Consider the following 25,269-nt stretch of genomic DNA (forward strand, 5'->3'; position numbering starts at 1 on the left):
AATAGTTGTATACTGTGTCCATGTGATAGTTGTATACTGTGTCCATGTAATAGTTCTATACTGTGTCCATGTAATAGTTGTATACTGTGTCCATGTAATAGTTGTATACTGTGTCCATGTAATAGTTGTATACTGTGTCCATGTAATAGTTGTATACTGTGTCCATGTGATAGTTGTATACTGTGTCCATGTGATAGTTGTATACTGTGTCCATGTAATAGTTCTATACTGTGTCCATGTAATAGTTGTATACTGTGTCCATGTAATAGTTGTATACTGTGTCCATGTGATAGTTGTATACTGTGTCCATGTAATAGTTCTATACTGTGTCCATGTAATAGTTGTATACTGTGTCCATGTAATAGTTGTATACTGTGTCCAGGTAATAGTTGTATACTGTGTCCATGTAATAGTTGTATACCGTGTCCATGTAATAGTTCTATACTGTGTCCATGTGATAGTTGTATACTGTGTCCATGTAATAGTTGTATACTGTGTCTAGGTAATAGTTGTATACTGTGTCCATGTAATAGTTGTATACTGTGTCCATGTGATAGTTGTATACTGTGTCCATGTAATAGTTCTATACTGTGTCCATGTAATAGTTGTATACTGTGTCCATGTAATAGTTGTATACTGTGTCCATGTGATAGTTGTATACTGTGTCCATGTAATAGTTCTATACTGTGTCCATGTAATAGTTGTATACTGTGTCCATGTAATAGTTGTATACTGTGTCCAGGTAATAGTTGTATACTGTGTCCATGTAATAGTTGTATACCGTGTCCATGTAATAGTTCTATACTGTGTCCATGTGATAGTTGTATACTGTGTCCATGTAATAGTTGTATACTGTGTCTAGGTAATAGTTGTATACTGTGTCCATGTAATAGTTGTATACTGTGTCCATGTGATAGTTGTATACTGTGTCCATGTAATAGTTCTATACTGTGTCCAGGTAATAGTTGTATACTGTGTCCATGTAATAGTTGTATACTGTGTCCATGTGATAGTTCTATACTGTGTCCAGGTAATAGTTGTATACTGTGTCCATGTAATAGTTGTATACCGTGTCCATGTAATAGTTGTATACTGTGTCCATGTAATAGTTGTATACTGTGTCCATGTAATAGTTGTATACTGTGTCCATGTAATAGTTCTATACTGTGTCCATGTAATAGTTGTATACTGTGTCCATGTAATAGTTGTATACTGTGTCTATGTAATAGTTGTATACTGTGTCCATGTAATAGTTGTATACCGTGTCCATGTAATAGTTGTATACTGTGTCCATGTGATAGTTGTATACTGTGTCCATGTGATAGTTGTATACTGTGTCCATGTAATAGTTGTATACCGTGTCTATGTAATAGTTGTATACTGTGTCCATGTAATAGTTGTATACTGTGTCCATGTAATAGTTGTATACTGTGTCCATGTAATAGTTGTATACTGTGTCCAGGTAATAGTTGTATACTGTGTCCATGTAATAGTTGTATACCGTGTCCATGTAATAGTTGTATACTGTGTCCATGTAATAGTTCTATACTGTGTCCATGTAATAGTTGTATACTGTGTCCATGTGATAGTTCTATACTGTGTCCATGTAATAGTTGTATACTGTGTCCAGGTAATAGTTGTATACTGTGTCCATGTGATAGTTCTATACTGTGTCCATGTAATAGTTGTATACTGTGTCCATGTAATAGTTGTATACTGTGTCCATGTAATAGTTGTATACTGTGTCCATGTAATAGTTGTATACCGTGTCCATGTAATAGTTGTATACTGTGTCCATGTAATAGTTCTATACTGTGTCCATGTAATAGTTGTATACCGTGTCCATGTAATAGTTCTATACTGTGTCCAGGTAATAGTTGTATACTGTGTCCATGTAATAGTTGTATACTGTGTCCAGGTAATAGTTGTATACTGTGTCCATGTAATAGTTGTATACTGTGTCCATGTAATAGTTGTATACTGTGTCCAGGTAATAGTTGTATACTGTGTCCATGTAATAGTTGTATACCGTGTCCATGTAATAGTTCTATACTGTGTCCATGTAATAGTTCTATACTGTGTCCATGTAATAGTTGTATACCGTGTCCATGTAATAGTTCTATACTGTGTCCAGGTAATAGTTGTATACCGTGTCCATGTAATAGTTGTATACTGTGTCCATGTAATAGTTGTATACCGTGTCCATGTAATAGTTCTATACTGTGTCCATGTAATAGTTCTATACTGTGTCCATGTAATAGTTGTATACCGTGTCCATGTAATAGTTGTATACTGTGTCCAGGTAATAGTTGTATACTGTGTCCAGGTAATAGTTGTATACTGTGTCCATGTAATAGTTGTATACTGTGTCCATGTAATAGTTGTATACTGTGTCCATGTAATAGTTGTATACTGTGTCCAGGTAATAGTTCTATACTGTGTCCATGTAATAGTTGTATACTGTGTCCATGTAATAGTTGTATACTGTGTCCATGTAATAGTTGTATACTGTGTCCAGGTAATAGTTCTATACTGTGTCCATGTAATAGTTGTATACTGTGTCCATGTAATAGTTGTATACTGTGTCCATGTAATAGTTGTATACTGTGTCCATGTAATAGTTGTATACTGTGTCCATGTAATAGTTGTATACTGTGTCCATGTAATAGTTGTATACTGTGTCCAGGTAATAGTTGTATACTGTGTCCATGTAATAGTTGTATACCGTGTCCATGTAATAGTTGTATACTGTGTCCATGTAATAGTTGTATACTGTGTCCATGTGATAGTTCTATACTGTGTCCATGTAATAGTTGTATACTGTGTCCAGGTAATAGTTGTATACTGTGTCCATGTGATAGTTCTATACTGTGTCCATGTAATAGTTGTATACTGTGTCCATGTAATAGTTGTATACTGTGTCCATGTAATAGTTGTATACTGTGTCCATGTAATAGTTGTATACTGTGTCCATGTAATAGTTGTATACTGTGTCCATGTAATAGTTGTATACTGTGTCCATGTAATAGTTCTATACTGTGTCCATGTAATAGTTGTATACTGTGTCCATGTAATAGTTGTATACTGTGTCCAGGTAATAGTTGTATACTGTGTCCATGTAATAGTTGTATACTGTGTCCAGGTAATAGTTGTATACTGTGTCCATGTAATAGTTGTATACTGTGTCCATGTAATAGTTGTATACTGTGTCCAGGTAATAGTTGTATACTGTGTCCATGTAATAGTTGTATACCGTGTCCATGTAATAGTTCTATACTGTGTCCATGTAATAGTTCTATACTGTGTCCATGTAATAGTTGTATACCGTGTCCATGTAATAGTTGTATACTGTGTCCATGTAATAGTTGTATACCGTGTCCATGTAATAGTTCTATACTGTGTCCATGTAATAGTTCTATACTGTGTCCATGTAATAGTTGTATACCGTGTCCATGTAATAGTTGTATACTGTGTCCAGGTAATAGTTGTATACTGTGTCCAGGTAATAGTTGTATACTGTGTCCATGTAATAGTTGTATACTGTGTCCATGTAATAGTTGTATACTGTGTCCATGTAATAGTTGTATACTGTGTCCAGGTAATAGTTCTATACTGTGTCCATGTAATAGTTGTATACTGTGTCCATGTAATAGTTGTATACTGTGTCCATGTAATAGTTGTATACTGTGTCCATGTAATAGTTGTATACTGTGTCCATGTAATAGTTGTATACTGTGTCCATGTAATAGTTGTATACTGTGTCCAGGTAATAGTTGTATACTGTGTCCATGTAATAGTTGTATACTGTGTCCATGTAATAGTTGTATACTGTGTCCATGTAATAGTTGTATACCGTGTCCATGTAATAGTTGTATACTGTGTCCATGTAATAGTTGTATACTGTGTCCATGTAATAGTTGTATACTGTGTCCATGTAATAGTTGTATACCGTGTCCATGTAATAGTTGTATACCGTGTCCATGTAATAGTTGTATACCGTGTCCATGTAATAGTTGTATACCGTGTCCATGTAATAGTTGTATACTGTGTCCATGTAATAGTTGTATACTGTGTCCATGTAATAGTTGTATACTGTGTCCATGTAATAGTTGTATACTGTGTCCATGTGATAGTTGTATACCGTGTCCATGTAATAGTTGTATACTGTGTCCATGTAATAGTTGTATACTGTGTCCATGTGATAGTTGTATACCGTGTCCATGTAATAGTTGTATACTGTGTCCAGGTAATAGTTGTATACTGTGTCCATGTAATAGTTGTATACTGTGTCCATGTGATAGTTCTATACTGTGTCCATGTAATAGTTGTATACCGTGTCCATGTAATAGTTGTATACTGTGTCCATGTAATAGTTGTATACTGTGTCCATGTAATAGTTGTATACTGTGTCCATGTAATAGTTGTATACTGTGTCCATGTAATAGTTGTATACTGTGTCCATGTAATAGTTGTATACTGTGTCCAGGTAATAGTTGTATACTGTGTCCATGTAATAGTTGTATACTGTGTCCATGTAATAGTTGTATACTGTGTCCATGTGATAGTTGTATACTGTGTCCATGTGATAGTTGTATACTGTGTCCATGTGATAGTTGTATACTGTGTCCATGTAATAGTTGTATACTGTGTCCATGTAATAGTTGTATACTGTGTCCATGTAATAGTTGTATACTGTGTCCATGTAATAGTTGTATACTGTGTCCATGTAATAGTTGTATACTGTGTCCATGTAAAAGTTGTATACTGTGTCCATGTAATAGTTGTATACTGTGTCCATGTAATAGTTGTATACTGTGTCCATGTAATAGTTGTATACTGTGTCTATGTGATAGTTCTATACTGTGTCCAGGTAATAGTTGTATACTGTGTCCATGTAATAGTTGTATACTGTGTCCAGGTAATAGTTGTATACTGTGTCCATGTAATAGTTGTATACTGTGTCCAGGTAATAGTTGTATACTGTGTCCATGTAATAGTTGTATACTGTGTCCATGTAATAGTTGTATACTGTGTCCATGTGATAGTTGTATACTGTGTCCAGGTAATAGTTGTATACTGTGTCCAGGTAATAGTTGTATACTGTGTCCATGTGATAGTTGTATACTGTGTCCAGGTAATAGTTGTATACCGTGTCCATGTAATAGTTGTATACTGTGTCCATGTAATAGTTGTATACTGTGTCCATGTAATAGTTGTATACTGTGTCCAGGTAATAGTTGTATACTGTGTCCAGGTAATAGTTGTATACTGTGTCCATGTGATAGTTGTATACTGTGTCCAGGTAATAGTTGTATACCGTGTCCATGTAATAGTTGTATACTGTGTCCATGTAATAGTTGTATACTGTGTCCATGTAATAGTTGTATACTGTGTCCATGTAATAGTTGTATACTGTGTCCAGGTAATAGTTGTATACTGTGTCCAGGTAATAGTTGTATACTGTGTCCATGTGATAGTTGTATACTGTGTCCAGGTAATAGTTGTATACCGTGTCCATGTAATAGTTGTATACTGTGTCCATGTAATAGTTGTATACTGTGTCCATGTGATAGTTGTATACTGTGTCCAGGTAATAGTTGTATACTGTGTCCATGTAATAGTTGTATACCGTGTCCATGTAATAGTTGTATACTGTGTCCATGTAATAGTTGTATACCGTGTCCATGTAATAGTTGTATACTGTGTCCATGTAATAGTTGTATACCGTGTCCATGTAATAGTTGTATACCGTGTCCATGTAATAGTTGTATACTGTGTCCAGGTAATAGTTGTATACTGTGTCCATGTAATAGTTGTATACTGTGTCCATGTAATAGTTCTATACTGTGTCCATGTAATAATTGTATACTGTGTCCATGTAATAGTTGTATACTGTGTCCATGTAATAGTTGTATACTGTGTCCATGTAATAGTTGTATACTGTGTCCATGTAATAGTTCTATACTGTGTCCATGTAATAGTTGTATACTGTGTCCATGTAATAGTTCTATACTGTGTCCATGTAATAGTTCTATACTGTGTCCATGTAATAGTTGTATACTGTGTCCATGTAATAGTTGTATACTGTGTCCATGTAATAGTTCTATACTGTGTCCATGTAATAGTTCTATACTGTGTCCATGTAATAGTTCTATACTGTGTCCATGTAATAGTTGTATACTGTGTCCATGTAATAGTTCTATACTGTGTCCATGTAATAGTTGTATACTGTGTCCATGTAATAGTTGTATACTGTGTCCAGGTAATAGTTGTATACTGTGTCCATGTAATAGTTGTATACCGTGTCCATGTAATAGTTGTATACTGTGTCCATGTAATAGTTGTATACTGTGTCCATGTAATAGTTGTATACTGTGTCCATGTAATAGTTCTATACTGTGTCCATGTAATAGTTCTATACTGTGTCCATGTAATAGTTCTATACTGTGTCCATGTAATAGTTCTATACTGTGTCCATGTAATAGTTCTATACTGTGTCCATGTAATAGTTCTATACTGTGTCCATGTAATAGTTCTATACTGTGTCCATGTAATAGTTCTATACTGTGTCCATGTAATAGTTCTATACTGTGTCCATGTAATAGTTCTATACTGTGTCCATGTAATAGTTCTATACTGTGTCCATGTAATAGTTCTATACTGTGTCCATGTAATAGTTGTATACTGTGTCCATGTGATAGTTCTATACTGTGTCCATGTAATAGTTGTATACTGTGTCCATGTAATAGTTGTATACTGTGTCCATGTAATAGTTGTATACTGTGTCCATGTAATAGTTGTATACTGTGTCCATGTAATAGTTGTATACTGTGTCTATGTGATAGTTCTATACTGTGTCCATGTAATAGTTGTATACTGTGTCCATGTAATAGTTGCATACTGTGTCCATGTAATAGTTGTATACTGTGTCCATGTAATAGTTGTATACTGTGTCCATGTAATAGTTGTATACTGTGTCCATGTAATAGTTCTATACTGTGTCCATGTAATAGTTGTATACTGTGTCCATGTAATAGTTGTATACTGTGTCCATGTAATAGTTGTATACTGTGTCCAGGTAATAGTTGTATACCGTGTCCATGTAATAGTTGTATACCGTGTCCATGTAATAGTTGTATACTGTGTCCATGTAATAGTTGTATACTGTGTCCATGTAATAGTTGTATACTGTGTCCATGTGATAGTTGTATACCGTGTCCATGTAATAGTTGTATACTGTGTCCATGTAATAGTTGTATACTGTGTCCAGGTAATAGTTGTATACCGTGTCCATGTAATAGTTGTATACCGTGTCCATGTAATAGTTGTATACCGTGTCCATGTAATAGTTGTATACTGTGTCCATGTAATAGTTGTATACTGTGTCCATGTAATAGTTGTATACTGTGTCCATGTAATAGTTGTATACCGTGTCCATGTAATAGTTGTATACCGTGTCCATGTAATAGTTGTATACCGTGTCCATGTAATAGTTGTATACCGTGTCCATGTAATAGTTGTATACTGTGTCCATGTAATAGTTGTATACCGTGTCCATGTAATAGTTGTATACCGTGTCCATGTAATAGTTGTATACTGTGTCCATGTAATAGTTCTATACTGTGTCCATGTAATAGTTGTATACTGTGTCCATGTAATAGTTGTATACTGTGTCCATGTGATAGTTGTATACCGTGTCCATGTAATAGTTGTATACTGTGTCCATGTAATAGTTGTATACCGTGTCCATGTAATAGTTGTATACCGTGTCCATGTAATAGTTGTATACTGTGTCCATGTAATAGTTGTATACCGTGTCCATGTAATAGTTGTATACCGTGTCCATGTAATAGTTGTATACCGTGTCCATGTAATAGTTGTATACCGTGTCCATGTAATAGTTGTATACTGTGTCCATGTAATAGTTCTATACTGTGTCCATGTAATAGTTGTATACTGTGTCCATGTAATAGTTGTATACTGTGTCCATGTGATAGTTGTATACCGTGTCCATGTAATAGTTGTATACCGTGTCCATGTAATAGTTGTATACCGTGTCCATGTAATAGTTGTATACTGTGTCCATGTAATAGTTCTATACTGTGTCCATGTAATAGTTGTATACTGTGTCCATGTAATAGTTGTATACTGTGTCCATGTGATAGTTGTATACCGTGTCCATGTAATAGTTGTATACTGTGTCCATGTAATAGTTGTATACCGTGTCCATGTAATAGTTGTATACCGTGTCCATGTAATAGTTGTATACCGTGTCCATGTAATAGTTGTATACTGTGTCCATGTAATAGTTCTATACTGTGTCCATGTAATAGTTGTATACTGTGTCCATGTAATAGTTGTATACTGTGTCCATGTGATAGTTGTATACCGTGTCCATGTAATAGTTGTATACTGTGTCCATGTAATAGTTGTATACCGTGTCCATGTAATAGTTGTATACCGTGTCCATGTAATAGTTGTATACCGTGTCCATGTAATAGTTGTATACCGTGTCCATGTAATAGTTGTATACCGTGTCCATGTAATAGTTGTATACTGTGTCCAGGTAATAGTTGTATACTGTGTCCATGTAATAGTTGTATACTGTGTCCATGTAATAGTTGTATACTGTGTCCATGTAATAGTTGTATACTGTGTCCATGTGATAGTTGTATACCGTGTCCATGTAATAGTTGTATACTGTGTCCATGTAATAGTTGTATACCGTGTCCATGTAATAGTTGTATACCGTGTCCATGTAATAGTTGTATACCGTGTCCATGTAATAGTTGTATACCGTGTCCATGTAATAGTTGTATACTGTGTCCATGTAATAGTTCTATACTGTGTCCATGTAATAGTTGTATACTGTGTCCATGTAATAGTTGTATACTGTGTCCATGTGATAGTTGTATACCGTGTCCATGTAATAGTTGTATACTGTGTCCATGTAATAGTTGTATACCGTGTCCATGTAATAGTTGTATACCGTGTCCATGTAATAGTTGTATACCGTGTCCATGTAATAGTTGTATACCGTGTCCATGTAATAGTTGTATACCGTGTCCATGTAATAGTTGTATACTGTGTCCAGGTAATAGTTGTATACTGTGTCCATGTAATAGTTGTATACTGTGTCCATGTAATAGTTGTATACTGTGTCCATGTAATAGTTGTATACTGTGTCCATGTAATAGTTGTATACCGTGTCCATGTAATAGTTGTATACCGTGTCCATGTAATAGTTGTATACCGTGTCCATGTAATAGTTGTATACCGTGTCCATGTAATAGTTGTATACCGTGTCCATGTAATAGTTGTATACCGTGTCCATGTAATAGTTGTATACCGTGTCCATGTAATAGTTGTATACCGTGTCCATGTAATAGTTGTATACTGTGTCCATGTAATAGTTGTATACTGTGTCTATGTAATAGTTGTATACTGTGTCCATGTAATAGTTGTATACTGTGTCCATGTAATAGTTGTATACCGTGTCCAGGTAATAGTTGTATACCGTGTCCATGTAATAGTTGTATACTGTGTCCATGTAATAGTTGTATACTGTGTCCAGGTAATAGTTGTATACTGTGTCCAGGTAATAGTTGTATACCGTGTCCATGTAATAGTTGTATACCGTGTCCATGTAATAGTTGTATACCGTGTCCATGTAATAGTTGTATACCGTGTCCATGTAATAGTTGTATACCGTGTCCAGGTAATAGTTGTATACTGTGTCCATGTAATAGTTGTATACTGTGTCCATGTAATAGTTGTATACTGTGTCCATGTAATAGTTGTATACTGTGTCCATGTAATAGTTGTATACCGTGTCCAGGTAATAGTTGTATACCGTGTCCATGTAATAGTTGTATACCGTGTCCATGTAATAGTTGTATACCGTGTCCATGTAATAGTTGTATACCGTGTCCATGTAATAGTTGTATACCGTGTCCATGTAATAGTTGTATACCGTGTCCATGTAATAGTTGTATACCGTGTCCATGTAATAGTTGTATACTGTGTCCATGTAATAGTTGTATACTGTGTCTATGTAATAGTTGTATACTGTGTCCATGTAATAGTTGTATACTGTGTCCATGTAATAGTTGTATACCGTGTCCAGGTAATAGTTCTATACTGTGTCCAGGTAATAGTTCTATACTGTGTCCATGTAATAGTTCTATACTGTGTCTATGGGATGTGCCGGGAGGAGGCTTCACAACTTCCTGTTCTTTTCCTGTGTTGTGTGGGAACTAAATAAACAAATACAGACATTCCATACACAGAACCCTAAAGATACGCAGGGGTCCTATAGCTATACAGGGGTCCTAAAGATATACAGAGCCCTCAAGATACGCAGGGGTCCTATAGCTATACAGGGGTCCTAAAGATATACAGAGGTCCTATAGATACACAGAACCCTCAAGATACACAGGGGTCCTTATAGATACACAGAGGTCCTATAGATATACAGAGGTCCTATAGCTATACAGGGGTCCTATAGCTATACAGGGGTCCTATAGATACACAGAACCCTCAAGATAGACAGGGGTCCTTATAGATACACAGAGGTCCTATAGATATACAGGGGTCCTAAAGATATACAGAGGTCCTATAGATACACAGAACCCTCAAGATACACAGAGGTCCTATAGATACACAGAACCCTATAGCTATGTGCAACACCCCTGCCAATGCGCATTGTAGAGGAGTAGTTGCGAATAAGCCCCTTGTACCATTTAGTACATTCAGTGGTAATTGTGCAGCGGTAGATTCTGCCTGGATAGGCAAGGGTTAACATTGTTTAATGTGTTTCATCCAATGCTGTTCCACTATTGTAACTGGAGTGTGATTGGAGGAGGAGATCACCTGACCAGGGAGTAACTAAACCCTTGAGCAGGGGAGGAGTTAGTTTTTAGTCAGAGCTCAGGGAGAGTTTCAGAAACTTCAGAGAGAGCAGATCTCTCAGGCCCAGCTCTCACCACACATACCTCCCTACATTTGTGAAAGGGAAAGAGGGGCAAAGGGCGATCCCCCTAAGCCACACCCCCAATCACTCCCTGGCCGCGCCCAAAATTTTAGCCATATTATAATAATAAAAATCATCTCAATAAAAAAAAAAAAAATGTATCCTCATTGGGATTTGAACCCAGAAGCTGCAGTGTCCATGTACAATAATAACACAGCGCCTCAACCAACTGAGCTATAACCTCAGTGATTATCAAGATGTAGAATTTTGGTAACTAAGAACTATGACTACTGTTACACTGTGACACAGATTAATGCCTTGGTATATAGGGAGGGATCTTCTCAGAGATTATTGTAATTATTGAGACTATTATTATTATGGAGATTATTATTATTATTATTATTATTGAGATGATTATTATTATTATTTTTACTATTATTAATAATCATCTCCATAATAATAAAAATAATAAAATTTATAATAATAATAATAATAGTCTCAATAATTACAATAATAACCTCTGAGAAGATCCCTCTCTATATATCAGTGCAGTAAGTCTGTGTCACAGTGTAACAGTGGCAGATAACACTTCTTAGTTACCAGAAATCCTCAGCTCTGTATCTCTGGGCTTATAGCTCAGTTAGTTAAGGCTCCTGTCTATGGTGCAGAGGGTCCCAGGTTTGAATCCCAGCCTAGCCAAAACTTTATTTAATTATATAAAGAGCTTGTGTCTGGGGAATCCCTGGAGACCATATATGGACAGATGCTGATCTGACCTGATGACGTGGTCCCTGCTCTCCGCTAAGCCGACACTTCTCTGAAAAGGATTCCCTGCCCGAGGTCTGCTCTGGGGAACCCTAGGAGATGCAGTGACCATATATGGACAGATGCTGATCTGACCTCATGACGTGGTCCCTGCTCTCCGCTAAGCCGACACTTCTCTGAAAAGGATTCCCTCTAGATGTCTGCTCTGGAGAACCCTAGGAGATGCAGTGACCATATATGGACAGATGGTGATCTGAAGCTGATGACGTGGTCCCTGCTTTCCACTAACCAGACACTACTCTGAAAAGGATTCCCTCCTGATGTCTGTAGAAGCCATTCTGTACTATCAGTTCTGGCTTTCAAAGTATTTACTATGCGGACACAGCGCCGGGACACAGCGGGACCTGGGGAGAAAATCCGTGACAATCTCATAGCTGCCTGTGACGCGGGGCAGAGGTAAGAAAAACGGGACTTTCCCGGCAAAAATCGGGACGGTTGGGAGCTTTGCACCACAGGAGAAGCTCCTAGGCCTCAGCTCTCACCCCAGGAGAAGCTCCTAGGCCTCAGCTCTCACCCCAGGAGAAGCTCCTAGGCCTCAGCTCTCACCCCAGGAGAAGCTCCTAGGCCTCAGCTCTCACCCCAGGAGAAGCTCCTAGGCCTCAGCTCTCACCCCAGGAGAAGCTCCTAGGCCTCAGCTCTCACCACAGGAGAAGCTCCTAGGCCTCAGCTCTCACCACAGGAGAAGCTCCTAGGCCTCAGCTCTCACCACAGGAGAAGCTCCTAGGCCTCAGCTCTCACCACAGGAGAAGCTCCTAGGCCTCAGCTCTCACCACAGGAGAAGCTCCTAGGCCTCAGCTCTCACCCCAGGAGAAGCTCCTAGGCCTCAGCTCTCACCCCAGGAGAAGCTCCTAGGCCTCAGCTCTTACCCAAGGAGAAGCTCTTAGGCCTCAGCTCTCACCACAGGAGAAGCTCCTAGGCCTCAGCTCTCACCACAGGAGAAGCTCCTAGGCCTCAGCTCTCACCCCAGGAGAAGCTCCTAGGCCTCAGCTCTCACCACAGGAGAAGCTCCTAGGCCTCAGCTCTTACCCCAGGAGAAGCTCCTAGGCCTCAGCTCTCACCACAGGAGAAGCTCCTAGGCCTCAGCTCTCACCACAGGAGAAGCTCCTAGGCCTCAGCTCTCACCCCAGGAGAAGCTCCTAGGCCTCAGCTCTCACCACAGGAGAAGCTCCTAGGCCTCAGCTCTCACCACAGGAGAAGCTCCTAGGCCTCAGCTCTCACCACAGGAGAAGCTCCTAGGCCTCAGCTCTCACCACAGGAGAAGCTCCTAGGCCTCAGCTCTCACCACAGGAGAAGCTCCTAGGCCTCAGCTCTCACCACAGGAGAAGCTCCTAGGCCTCAGCTCTCACCACAGGAGAAGCTCCTAGGCCTCAGCTCTCACCACAGGAGAAGCTCCTAGGCCTCAGCTCTCACCCCAGGAGAAGCTCCTAGGCCTCAGCTCTTACCCAAGGAGAAGCTCCTAGGCCTCAGCTCTCACCACAGGAGAAGCTCCTAGGCCTCAGCTCTCACCACAGGAGAAGCTCCTAGGCCTCAGCTCTCACCACAGGAGAAGCTCCTAGGCCTCAGCTCTCACCACAGGAGAAGCTCCTAGGCCTCAGCTCTCACCACAGGAGAAGCTCCTAGGCCTCAGCTCTCACCCCAGGAGAAGCTCCTAGGCCTCAGCTCTTACCCAAGGAGAAGCTCCTAGGCCTCAGCTCTCACCCCAGGAGAAGCTCCTAGGCCTCAGCTCTCACCACAGGAGAAGCTCCTAGGCCTCAGCTCTTACCCCAGGAGAAGCTCCTAGGCCTCAGCTCTCACCACAGGAGAAGCTCCTAAGCCCCAGCTCTCACCACAGGAGAAGCTCCTAGGCCTCAGCTCTCACCCCAGGAGAAGCTCCTAGGCCTCAGCTCTCACCACAGGAGAAGCTCCTAGGCCTCAGCTCTCACCACAGGAGAAGCTCCTAGGCCTCAGCTTTCACCACAGGAGAAGCTCCTAGGCCTCAGCTCTCACCACAGGAGAAGCTCCTAGGCCTCAGCTCTCACCACAGGAGAAGCTCCTAGGCCTCAGCTCTCACCCCAGGAGAAGCTCCTAGGCCTCAGCTCTCACCACAGGAGAAGCTCCTAGGCCTCAGCTCTCACCACAGGAGAAGCTCCTAGGCCTCAGCTCTCACCCCAGGAGAAGCTCCTAGGCCTCAGCTCTTACCCAAGGAGAAGCTCCTAGGCCTCAGCTCTAACCACAGGAGAAGCTCCTAGGCCTCAGCTCTCACCACAGGAGAAGCTCCTAGGCCTCAGCTCTCACCCCAGGAGAAGCTCCTAGGCCTCAGCTCTCACCACAGGAGAAGCTCCTAGGCCTCAGCTCTTACCCCAGGAGAAGCTCCTAGGCCTCAGCTCTCACCACAGGAGAAGCTCCTAAGCCCCAGCTCTCACCCCAGGAGAAGCTCCTAGGCCTCAGCTCTCACCCCAGGAGAAGCTCCTAGGCCTCAGCTCTCACCACAGGAGAAGCTCCTAGGCCTCAGCTCTCACCACAGGGGAAGCTCCTAGGCCTCAGCTCTCACCACAGGAGAAGCTCCTAGGCCTCAGCTCTCACCACAGGAGAAGCTCCTAGGCCTCAGCTCTCACCACAGGAGAAGCTCCTAGGCCTCAGCTCTCACCCCAGGAGAAGCTCCTAGGCCTCAGCTCTCACCCCAGGAGAAGCTGCTAGGCCTCAGCTCTCACCACAGGAGAAGCTCCTAGGCCTCAGCTCTCACCCCAGGAGAAGCTCCTAGGCCTCAGCTCTCACCACAGGAGAAGCTCCTAGGCCTCAGCTCTCACCACAGGAGAAGCTCCTAGGCCTCAGCTCTCACCACAGGAGAAGCTGCTAGGCCTCAGCTCTCACCACAGGAGAAGCTCCTAGGCCTCAGCTCTCACCACAGGAGAAGCTCCTAGGCCTCAGCTCATCAACCTGACACAGAGTGACACAGGACAAACAGGACAAAGCTGCAGCTTCCAGCATTGGACACAGCTACTCCCCAGCCTGCCCCTGCATCCGGGTTGGTGACACAACTCCTGAGGTTCCCTCTCCAAGATCACTCCAGTACTGCACTTGTACAGAATCGTATCACCACCACGGGCTCCCCATCCATTACCCAGGGACTCATCTTACAGACACTCAGGGGTTGCCCCAGGGAGAACCAGTACATCAGCCTCTCCCTCCATATTTCCTGCACACACCACCTGCTGGAGAGCGGCCAGGCTGTAGGTCAGTCCTCCAGTCCCCATACCAAGCACAGGGACCACACCGCGCCCAGACCGCAACTGCATATACCCCAGATACACAGGGGTCCTATAGATACACAAGGGTCCTATAGATACACAGGGGTCCTATAGCTACACAGGGGTCCTATAGCTACACAGGGGTCCTATAGCTACACAGGGGTCCTATAGATACACAAGGGTCCTATAGCTACACAGGGGTCCTATAGCTACACAGGGGTCCTATAGCTACACAAGGGTCCTATTGCTACACAGGGGTCCTATAGATACACAAGGGTCCTATAGCTACACAGGGGTCCTATAGCTACACAGGGGTCCTATAGCTACACAAGGGTCCTATAGATACACAGGGGTCCTATAGCTACACAGGGGTCCTATAGCTACACAAGGGTCCTATAGCTACACAGGGGTACTATAGCTACACAAGGGTCCTATTGCTACACAGGGGTCCTATGGATACACAAGGGTCCTATAGATACACAGGGGTCCTATAGCTACACAGGGGTCCTATAGCTACACAGGGGTCCTAAAGATACACAGGGGTCCTATAGATACACAGAACCCTAATGTTCCCATCCCGGGTGCAGTGGGAAGTAAAAATTACAAAAATTGTAATGTATAACAGGATAACCTAAAGTCCTTCCCTCCATGTGCACAGCGTCCTGTCCCTCTGCGCCGGCTCTGATCGCACGCTCAGCGCTGTATACGAGACTTTATAGATGGAGGTTTTATAATATAACACATATTCATATTCCAGCCTCCAGGATGTGACGGTTACATATAACGTGATATATTTCTATAAGAGACGCATCATCTGCTCCTGAGATGCCGAGCGACACCTTTATTGGAGGATCGAGAACATTTTTAGGAAGTTCTAATATGTACAAAAAGGGGCGCGCCCTATGTTATGAGGGGGCGTGTCCTATGTAACTAGGGGGCGTGGCCACACACAAAAAACCCCGCAATATTCAGTGCGCAAACTCGACGCTTACAAGACGAGTCTCCATCTTCTCGTGCACCAGAACCATCAGCATCAGACGCCGGGGAGATCCGTCTACCTGACACATTGGGGGTCATTTACTAAGGGTCCGAATTGTGTTTTTGCGTCGGGTTACCCGAATTTTACCGTTTTGAGACGATTTACCATTGGCAAACGCGATCGGATTGTGGCGCATCGGCGCCGTCAAACATGGAACGGAAATCGGGGGGGGCGTGGCCGTAAGAAAACCCGGCGAATTCAGAAAAACCGCCGCATTAAAAAAAAAAAGTGTCGCTGGACACGCGCTTACCTGCACTCGGCCCGGCTTGGTGAACTCCAGTGCATACAGCGCAGCAGCGCCACCTGGTGGACGTCGGAGGAACTGCCTTAGTGAATCGACCGGAAGACCCGAATCCACCGCAGAGAACGCGCTGCTGGATCGCGACAGGACCGGGTAAGTAAATCTGCCCCAATGTGCTTCACTTTGGATGCGCAGTTTTGTTTTGTTTTTTAGCCACGCCCCCTTGTACATTAAAGAAGGAAACCATTAAAGGGAACCTGTGTTATAGCATCTCCCAGTCCTGACACTGCTGTGCTCTGTGCGCTCTGCACTGCGCGGCTCTCTTATTATAAGCTGCTGCAGGACCGGAGCCGCCTCCTAGTTTATGTTAATGATCAGTGAGTGAGCGGCTGAACCAATCACAGGTCTCCATCCCCCATCGGAAGCTGCAGCTGCACATCCCCCCTCCCCTCCTACCAGATATACCCCAAGGACACAAGAGCTTACAGTCTATGAGGATGAGGGGTGACACCAGAGCTTATAGTCTATGAGGATGAGGGGGGACACAAGAGCTTACAGTCTATGAGGATGAGGGGGTGACACAAGAGCTTACAGTCTATGAGGATGAGGAGGACACAAGAGCTTACAGTCTATGAGGATGAGGGGGTGACACAAGAGCTTACAGTCTATGAGGATGAGGGGGTGACACAAGAGCTTACAGTCTATGAGGATGAGGGGGTGACACAAGAGCTTACAGTCTATGAGGATGAGGGGGTGACACTAGAGCTTACAGTCTATGAGGATGAGGGAGTGACACAAGAGCTTACAGTCTATGAGGATGAGGGGTGACACTAGAGCTTACAGTCTATGAGGATGAGGGGGGACACAAGAGCTTACAGTCTATGAGGATTAGGGGGTGACACAAGAGCTTACAGTCTATGAGGATGAGGGGGTGACACAAGAGCTTACAGTCTATGAGGATGAGGGGGTGACTCAAGAGCTTACAGTCTATGAGGATGAGGGAGGGACACAAGAGCTTACAGTCTATGAGGATGAGGGGGACAAGAGCTTACAGTCTATGAGGATGAGGGGGACAAGAGCTTACAGTCTATGAGGATGAGGGGGTGACACAAGAGCTTACAGTCTATGAGGATGAGGGGTGACTCAAGAGCTTACAGTCTATGAGGATGAGGGGTGACACAAGAGCTTACAGTCTATGAGGATGAGGAGTGACACAAGAGCTTACAGTCTATGAGGATGAGGGGAGGACACAAGAGCTTACAGTCTATGAGGATGAGGGGAGGACACAAGAGCTTACAGTCTATGAGGATGAGGGGAGGACACAAGAGCTTACAGTCTATGAGGATGAGGGGAGGACACAAGAGCTTACAGTCTATGAGGATGAGGGGAGGACACAAGAGCTTACAGTCTATGAGGATGAGGGGAGGACACAAGAGCTTACAGTCTATGAGGGGAGGACACAAGAGCTTACAGTCTATGAGGATGAGGGGGTGACACAAGAGCTTACAGTCTATGAGGATGAGGGGAGGACACAAGAGCTTACAGTCTATGAGGATGAGGGGAGACACAAGAGCTTACAGTCTATGAGGATGAGGGGGTGACACAAGAGCTTACAGTCTATGAGGATGAGGGGGGACACAAGAGCTTACAGTCTATAAGGATGAGGGGGGACACAAGAGCTTACAGTCTATGAGGATGAGGGGGGACACAAGAGCTTACAGTCTATGAGGATGAGGGGGTGACACAAGAGCTTACAGTCTATGAGGATGAGGGGGGACACAAGAGCTTACAGTCTATGAGGATGAGGGGGTGACACAAGAGCTTACAGTCTATGAGGATGAGGGGGGACACAAGAGCTTACAGTCTATGAGGATGAGGGGGGACACAAGAGCTTACAGTCTATAAGGATGAGGGGGGACACAAGAGCTTACAGTCTATGAGGATGAGGGGGGACACAAGAGCTTACAGTCTATGAGGATGAGGGGGTGACACAAGAGCTTACAGTCTATGAGGATGAGGGGGGACACAAGAGCTTACAGTCTATGAGGATGAGGGGGTGACACAAGAGCTTACAGTCTATGAGGATGAGGGGGTGACACAAGAGCTTACAGTCTATGAGGATGAGGAGGATAAACAAGAGCTTACAGTCTATGAGGATGAGGGGGTGACACAAGAGCTTACAGTCTATGAGGATGAGGGGGTGACACAAGAGCTTACAGTCTATGAGGATGAGGAGGATACACAAGAGTTTACAGTCTATGAGGATGAGGGGGGACACAAGAGCTTACAGTCTATGAGGATGAGGAGGAGACACAAGAGCTTACAGTCTATGAGGATGAGGGGGGACACAAGAGCTTACAGTCTATGAGGATGAGGGGTGACACAAGAGCTTACAGTCTATGAGGATGAGGGGGGACACAAGAGCTTACAGTCTATGAGGATGAGGGGGACACAAGAGCTTACAGTCTATAATGATGAGGGGGTGACACAAGAGCTTACAGTCTATGAGGATGAGGGGGTGACACAAGAGCTTACAGTCTATGAGGATGAGGGGAGGACACAAGAGCTTACAGTCTATGAGGATGAGGGGGGACACAAGAGCTTACAGTCTATGAGGATGAGGGGGGACACAAGAGCTTACAGTCTATGAGGATGAGGGGGGACACAAGAGCTTACAGTCTATGAGGATGAGGGGTGACACAAGAGCTTACAGTCTATGAGGATGAGGGGGTGACACAAGAGCTTACAGTCTATGAGGATGAGGGGGGACACAAGAGCTTACAGTCTATGAGGATGAGGGGGTGACACAAGAGCTTACAGTCTATGAGGATGAGGGGGGATACAAGAGCTTACAGTCTATGAGGATGAGGGGGGACACAAGAGCTTACAGTCTATGAGGATGAGGGGTGACACAAGAGCTTACAGTCTATGAGGATGAGGGGGTGACACAAGAGCTTACAGTCTATGAGGATGAGGAGGAGACACAAGAGCTTACAGTCTATGAGGATGAGGGGAGGACACAAGAGCTTACAGTCTATGAGGATGAGGGGAGGACACAAGAGCTTACAGTCTATGAGGATGAGGGGGGACACAAGAGCTTACAGTCTATGAGGATGAGGGGGACACAAGAGCTTACAGTCTATGAGGATGAGAGGTGACACAAGAGCTTACAGTCTATGAGGATGAGGGGTGACACAAGAGCTTACAGTCTATGAGGATGAGGGGTGACACAAGAGCTTACAGTCTATGAGGATGAGGGGGACACAAGAGCTTACAGTCTATGAGGATGAGGGGAGGACACAAGAGCTTACAGTCTATGAGGATGAGGGGGACACAAGAGCTTACAGTCTATGAGGATGAGGGGGGACACAAGAGCTTACAGTCTATGAGGATGAGGGGGACACAAGAGCTTACAGTCTATGAGGATGAGGGGTGACACAAGAGCTTACAGTCTATGAGGATGAGGGGGTGACACAAGAGCTTACAGTCTATGAGGATGAGGGGACACCAGAGCTTACAGTCTATGAGGATGAGGGGAGGACACAAGAGCTTACAGTCTATGAGGATGAGGGGGGACACAAGAGCTTACAGTCTATGAGGATGAGGGGGTGACACAAGAGCTTACAGTCTATGAGGATGAGGGGGTGACACAAGAGCTTACAGTCTATGAGGATGAGGGGAGGACACAAGAGCTTACAGTCTATGAGGGTCACATACAATATGTGATGTCACTTCCTTTATAGGGGTTTTCCCACTACAATCACTTATCCCTGATCCCCAGAACTGATGGTCGGGCCTGTGCACTAGCGCTACGTTCTTACTGACTCCTTAATCTAATGGTTCCAATGACACTTATCACCAGGACCTGCCACTCAGGACACTGGGAAAGCTGGGTGACAGCCCATGGGGGAGCTGTAACATCCACCTGACGGCAATAGGAGAAATTTTATATTTTCAATCATATTTTTTGTCCCATGATCCTCTCTGTCTCTCGGCTCCTTCTGTGTGATGACTTCCTCCCGTCACTGGATTTATGGCAGATCTGCTGGATGCTATTTCTGGACAGGCGCGATGCTCTGCAGCTGCTTCCTGCCCTTTCCTGTCCGCACTTCCCATTACATTCCCTCTCCAGCGGTCTCCATCATCGGGAAACGTACGTGCACCTGCGCACAGTGCGGGGGAGGGGGAAGTTGTACTGTGCAGTGATATATCAGGTGCACAGTGTGGGAAGTTGTACTGTGCAGTGATATATCAGGTGCACAGTGTGGGAAGTTGTACTGTGCAGTGATATCAGGTGCACAGTGTTAGAAGTTGTACTGTGCAGTGATATCAGGTGCACAGTGTGAGAAGTTGTACTGTGCAGTGTGATATCAGGTGCACAGTGTGAGAAGTTGTACTGTGCAGTGTGATATCAGGTGCACAGTGTGGGAAGTTGTACTGTGCAGTGATATCAGGTGCACAGTGTGAGAAGTTGTACTGTGCAGTGATATCAGGTGCACAGTGTGAGAAGTTGTACTGTGCAGTGATATATCAGGTGCACAGTGTGGGAAGTTGTACTGTGCAGGGATATCAGGTGCACAGTGTGAGAAGTTGTACTGTGCAGTGATATCAGGTGCACAGTGTGAGAAGTTGTACTGTGCAGTGATATCAGGTGCACAGTGTGAGAAGTTGTACTGTGCAGGGAGATATCAGGTGCACAGTGTGAGAAGTTGTACTGTGCAGTGATATCAGGTGCACAGTGTGAGAAGTTGTACTGTGCAGTGATATCAGGTGCACAGTGTGAGAAGTTGTACTGTGCAGGGAGATATCAGGTGCACAGTGTGAGAAGTTGTACTGTGCAGGGAGATATCAGGTGCACAGTGTGAGAAGTTGTACTGTGCAGTGTGATATCAGGTGCACAGTGTGAGAAGTTGTACTGTGCAGTGTGATATCAGGTGCACAGTGTGAGAAGTTGTACTGTGCATTGTGATATCAGGTGCACAGTGTGAAGTTGTACTGTGCAGTGATATATCAGGTGCACAGTGTGGGAAGTTGTACTGTGCAGTGATATATCAGGTGCACAGTGTGGGAAGTTGTACTGTGCAGTGATATCAGGTGCACAGTGTTAGAAGTTGTACTGTGCAGTGATATCAGGTGCACAGTGTGAGAAGTTGTACTGTGCAGTGTGATATCAGGTGCACAGTGTGAGAAGTTGTACTGTGCAGTGTGATATCAGGTGCACAGTGTGGGAAGTTGTACTGTGCAGTGATATCAGGTGCACAGTGTGAGAAGTTGTACTGTGCAGTGATATCAGGTGCACAGTGTGAGAAGTTGTACTGTGCAGTGATATATCAGGTGCACAGTGTGGGAAGTTGTACTGTGCAGGGATATCAGGTGCACAGTGTGAGAAGTTGTACTGTGCAGTGATATCAGGTGCACAGTGTGAGAAGTTGTACTGTGCAGTGATATCAGGTGCACAGTGTGAGAAGTTGTACTGTGCAGGGAGATATCAGGTGCACAGTGTGAGAAGTTGTACTGTGCAGTGATATCAGGTGCACAGTGTGAGAAGTTGTACTGTGCAGTGATATCAGGTGCACAGTGTGAGAAGTTGTACTGTGCAGGGAGATATCAGGTGCACAGTGTGAGAAGTTGTACTGTGCAGTGATATATCAGGTGCACAGTGTGAGAAGTTGTACTGTGCAGGGAGATATCAGGTGCACAGTGTGAGAAGTTGTACTGTGCAGGGAGATATCAGGTGCACAGTGTGAGAAGTTGTACTGTGCAGTGTGATATCAGGTGCACAGTGTGAGAAGTTGTACTGTGCATTGTGATATCAGGTGCACAGTGTGAAGTTGTACTGTGCAGCGATATATCAGGTGCACAGTGTGAGAAGTTGTACTGTGCAGTGTGATATCAGGTGCACAGTGTGAAGTTGTACTGTGCAGGGAGATATCAGGTGCACAGTGTGAGAAGTTGTACTGTGCAGTGTGATATCAGGTGCACAGTGTGAAGTTGTACTGTGCAGTGTGATATCAGGTGCACAGTGTGAGAAGTTGTACTGTGCAGTGTGATATCAGGTGCACAGTGTGAGAAGTTGTACTGTGCAGGAAGGAAACAAGATTACTGGCAGAATTGTGCAGGGGAAGAAGCAGAGAAGTTATACTGTGCACTGGTGTGTAATAGGATGATAACTACGTATCACACTGGTCACTGCAGGTAACGTGCGCCCCATGAGAGGGGATGCTTGTACTAACCCCGGATTATGGGAATGTGGCGGAGGTGGTGCAGCGCACTGGTACCAAGTCCGGATTATGGGGATTTGGCGGAGGGGATGCTGTGCACTGGTACTAACCCCGGATTCTGGGGATTTGGCGGAGGGGATGCTGTGCACTGGTACTAACCCCGGATTCTGGGGATTTGGCGGAGGGGATGCTGTGCACTGGTACTAACCCCGGATTCTGGGGATTTGGCGGAGGGGATGCTGTGCACTGGTACTAACCCCGGATTCTGGGGATTTGGCGGAGGGGATGCTGTGCACTGGTACTAACCCCGGATTCTGGGGATTTGGCGGAGGGGATGCTGCGCACTGGTACTAACCCCGGATTATGGGGATTTGGCGGAGGGGATGCTGTGCACTGGTAGCTAATCCCGGATTATGGGGATTTGGCGGAGGGGATGCTGTGCACTGGTACAAATCCCGGATTATAGGGATTTGGCGGAGGGGATGCTGCGCACTGGTACCAAGTCCGGATTATGGGGATTTGGCGGAGGGGATGCTGTGCACTGGTACGAAACACAGATTATGGGGATTTGGCGGAGGGGATGCTGTGCACTGGTACTAACCCCGGATTATGGGGATTTGGCGGAGGGGATGCTGTGCCGACCTCTGCACCCCCTGAAGCTTTGACCACAGAACTTTTGTGCAGATCTTATTTTTTTCCTACATTTCTGCTTTGGTCTCCGCATCTCTAGAAGACGTTTCAGCCTTTCTTCCTCCATCTCCTGAGCACATCCATGTTCTGCTAATCCTGACCCGTCACCTCCACATCCTGCTACTTGTTTTCCTTTGCCATCGCTATTCCCCAAGATTTCCAGAACGAGCCCAGATAAGCAGCCATGACTACAACCCCCGCACTCTGCCCACCATCCGCCAGGTCTTACCTCTGCAAATGCCCAAAAACGATAGGGTCAAGAGTGTCCAGAAGGCGCCCATCACAGCGCAACATATATCCCCCGGCTGGAAAGTTCTCACCAAGTTATGGACATGTCGCTGCGTCTCCAGCTCCACACAAGTCCTTCCCCATCATACAATGAGGTCAGATGCAGGAAAGTGCCCCCCCATCCTATATCATTATAGGACAAACTGCACCCTGGTAACTTCCTGACTGCAGACAATAGGGAGAGCCTGAGAACCGAGGCGGCAGGAGGGGGTGGGGTGCGAGGGGAAATATTACTCTACTCCATGGCTCATATATTGGAGGAAGCTCTTAGCTCCAGTATAATAGCACAGAAATACTCCTACTCTACAAGCTCCTCCCCCAGGGCACCGAGCCAGCGACCCCTTCCCATAACTCACATCCAAGTAATCGCTTAATGTCCTGGTGAGACGTCAAGTATCTCAAAGGATCCTTCATCAAAAATGGCTTCAATATATGAATATCAAGAGACACCCCCCCCCCCCTGCGCCAAAATCTGACATGAATAGGGGATCTGGTCACACCGTGTCCCGGCTACATTTTCAATTTTGTAAAAATTTGTATTGGACCATAGTTTAGAATTACCCATAATGCACCTGCTTGGGGCCCTGGGTCTTCAGCACTCAACATGGGGGTCATCATGAGTAAAGCCTGATGGGAGTGATGGACCAGCAGAGGAAAGTTGTGCACCAAGAAATCACTTTCCACCCGATCACAGAAACACAAAAAATTCTTCCCTCCATATTTTCTCTTGTAGAAACTTCTATGATAAATTTGCTGCATGTGAATTGACGACTAGTGGGAAGTCCGATCTACAACCAACATGGCGGACAGACCCGATCCTGCAGAGCCGGCAATGCGATTCCCTGGGAAAGGACTAACCAGGTAGGATTGTACTGAGCACCATGTATCATACATGCCAAGAGCAGTAGACTGAGGGCGGCTACTGTCAGATTCCCAAAAATCTTAATCTGATAACCAAGTCCAAGGGTAGGGCTTCAATATTTTTCATCCTGAAAATCCCTATAGTGGTGCTAATCCCACCAATCTGATGTGTATGAAACGTCCAGTCAATGTTCAATCGGTGAGAAGTAGAGATGAGCGGACCCGAGGTGTAGGTTTGGGTATCGGGCGCGTTCATCCTGACCCAGACATATTACCTCCCCTATCTATGGCTATGATTGGCCGGGGGGGGGGGGGGGGGGATACCAGGGCCAAGCATAGACATAACTAGTTGTTCGGGTCAGGAGGACCATCCCATTCTCCGAAGCTTCACTTTGGGTTCGCTTTTTGCTCCTCATTCCCCACATGAATGCTCAGCAGAAGGGAGCGCCAAGAAGTTTCTGAGAATTGGGGAAATCGCTTTTGGTTTTCCATGAAAATAAATGAACAGAACTAAAGGGCAATTATAACAACACCTGAGGGCGCGTTTACACGTTCCGCTATCGTTGCATTATGTGGGCGGGGCTCGGGCTGATCGCACAGTGGGCGGGGCTCGGGCTGATCGCATATGCGTTTCCCGGGGAACGCATGCGATTAATAACCCGATCCCTGTGCTCTAGCGTCGCGTTATGAACGCGGCGCTGGCGTAACGTGTGAACGCGCCCTGAGGGCCTGTGGTATAGAAGCCAATTATCCTCTGGTCACACCTGGGATTAGAGGGGACCCCAGATTCCGGTGCACATCCCCTCTTATGGCCGGCACAAGTCTCACAGAAGTAAATGGGGAGGTCTCCCTTCGGTGTGGGCCGCTCCAGGCGACTCCTTCTCCCAATCATGTGAAGTCTCGGC

At 44.5% G+C, this 25,269-nt stretch overlaps 1 protein-coding gene across 1 annotated transcript in view; it reads right to left on the bottom strand.

Moving 5' to 3' along the window:
- The window catches only part of LOC140077578 (uncharacterized), a 44,843-nt gene extending 21,073 nt beyond the window's left edge, over positions 1-23,770 (bottom strand). The window contains exon 1 of the mRNA XM_072124850.1: positions 23,445-23,770. Coding sequence (XP_071980951.1) covers positions 23,445-23,496 — 52 coding nt within the window. The 5' untranslated portion in view covers positions 23,497-23,770. The remainder of the gene's footprint in view (positions 1-23,444) is intronic.
- Positions 23,771-25,269: the final 1,499 nt, after the last annotated feature.

The sequence above is a fragment of the Engystomops pustulosus genome, chromosome 9 (genome assembly GCF_040894005.1).
Source record: "Engystomops pustulosus chromosome 9, aEngPut4.maternal, whole genome shotgun sequence".
Taxonomy (NCBI): Eukaryota; Metazoa; Chordata; class Amphibia; order Anura; family Leptodactylidae; genus Engystomops; species Engystomops pustulosus.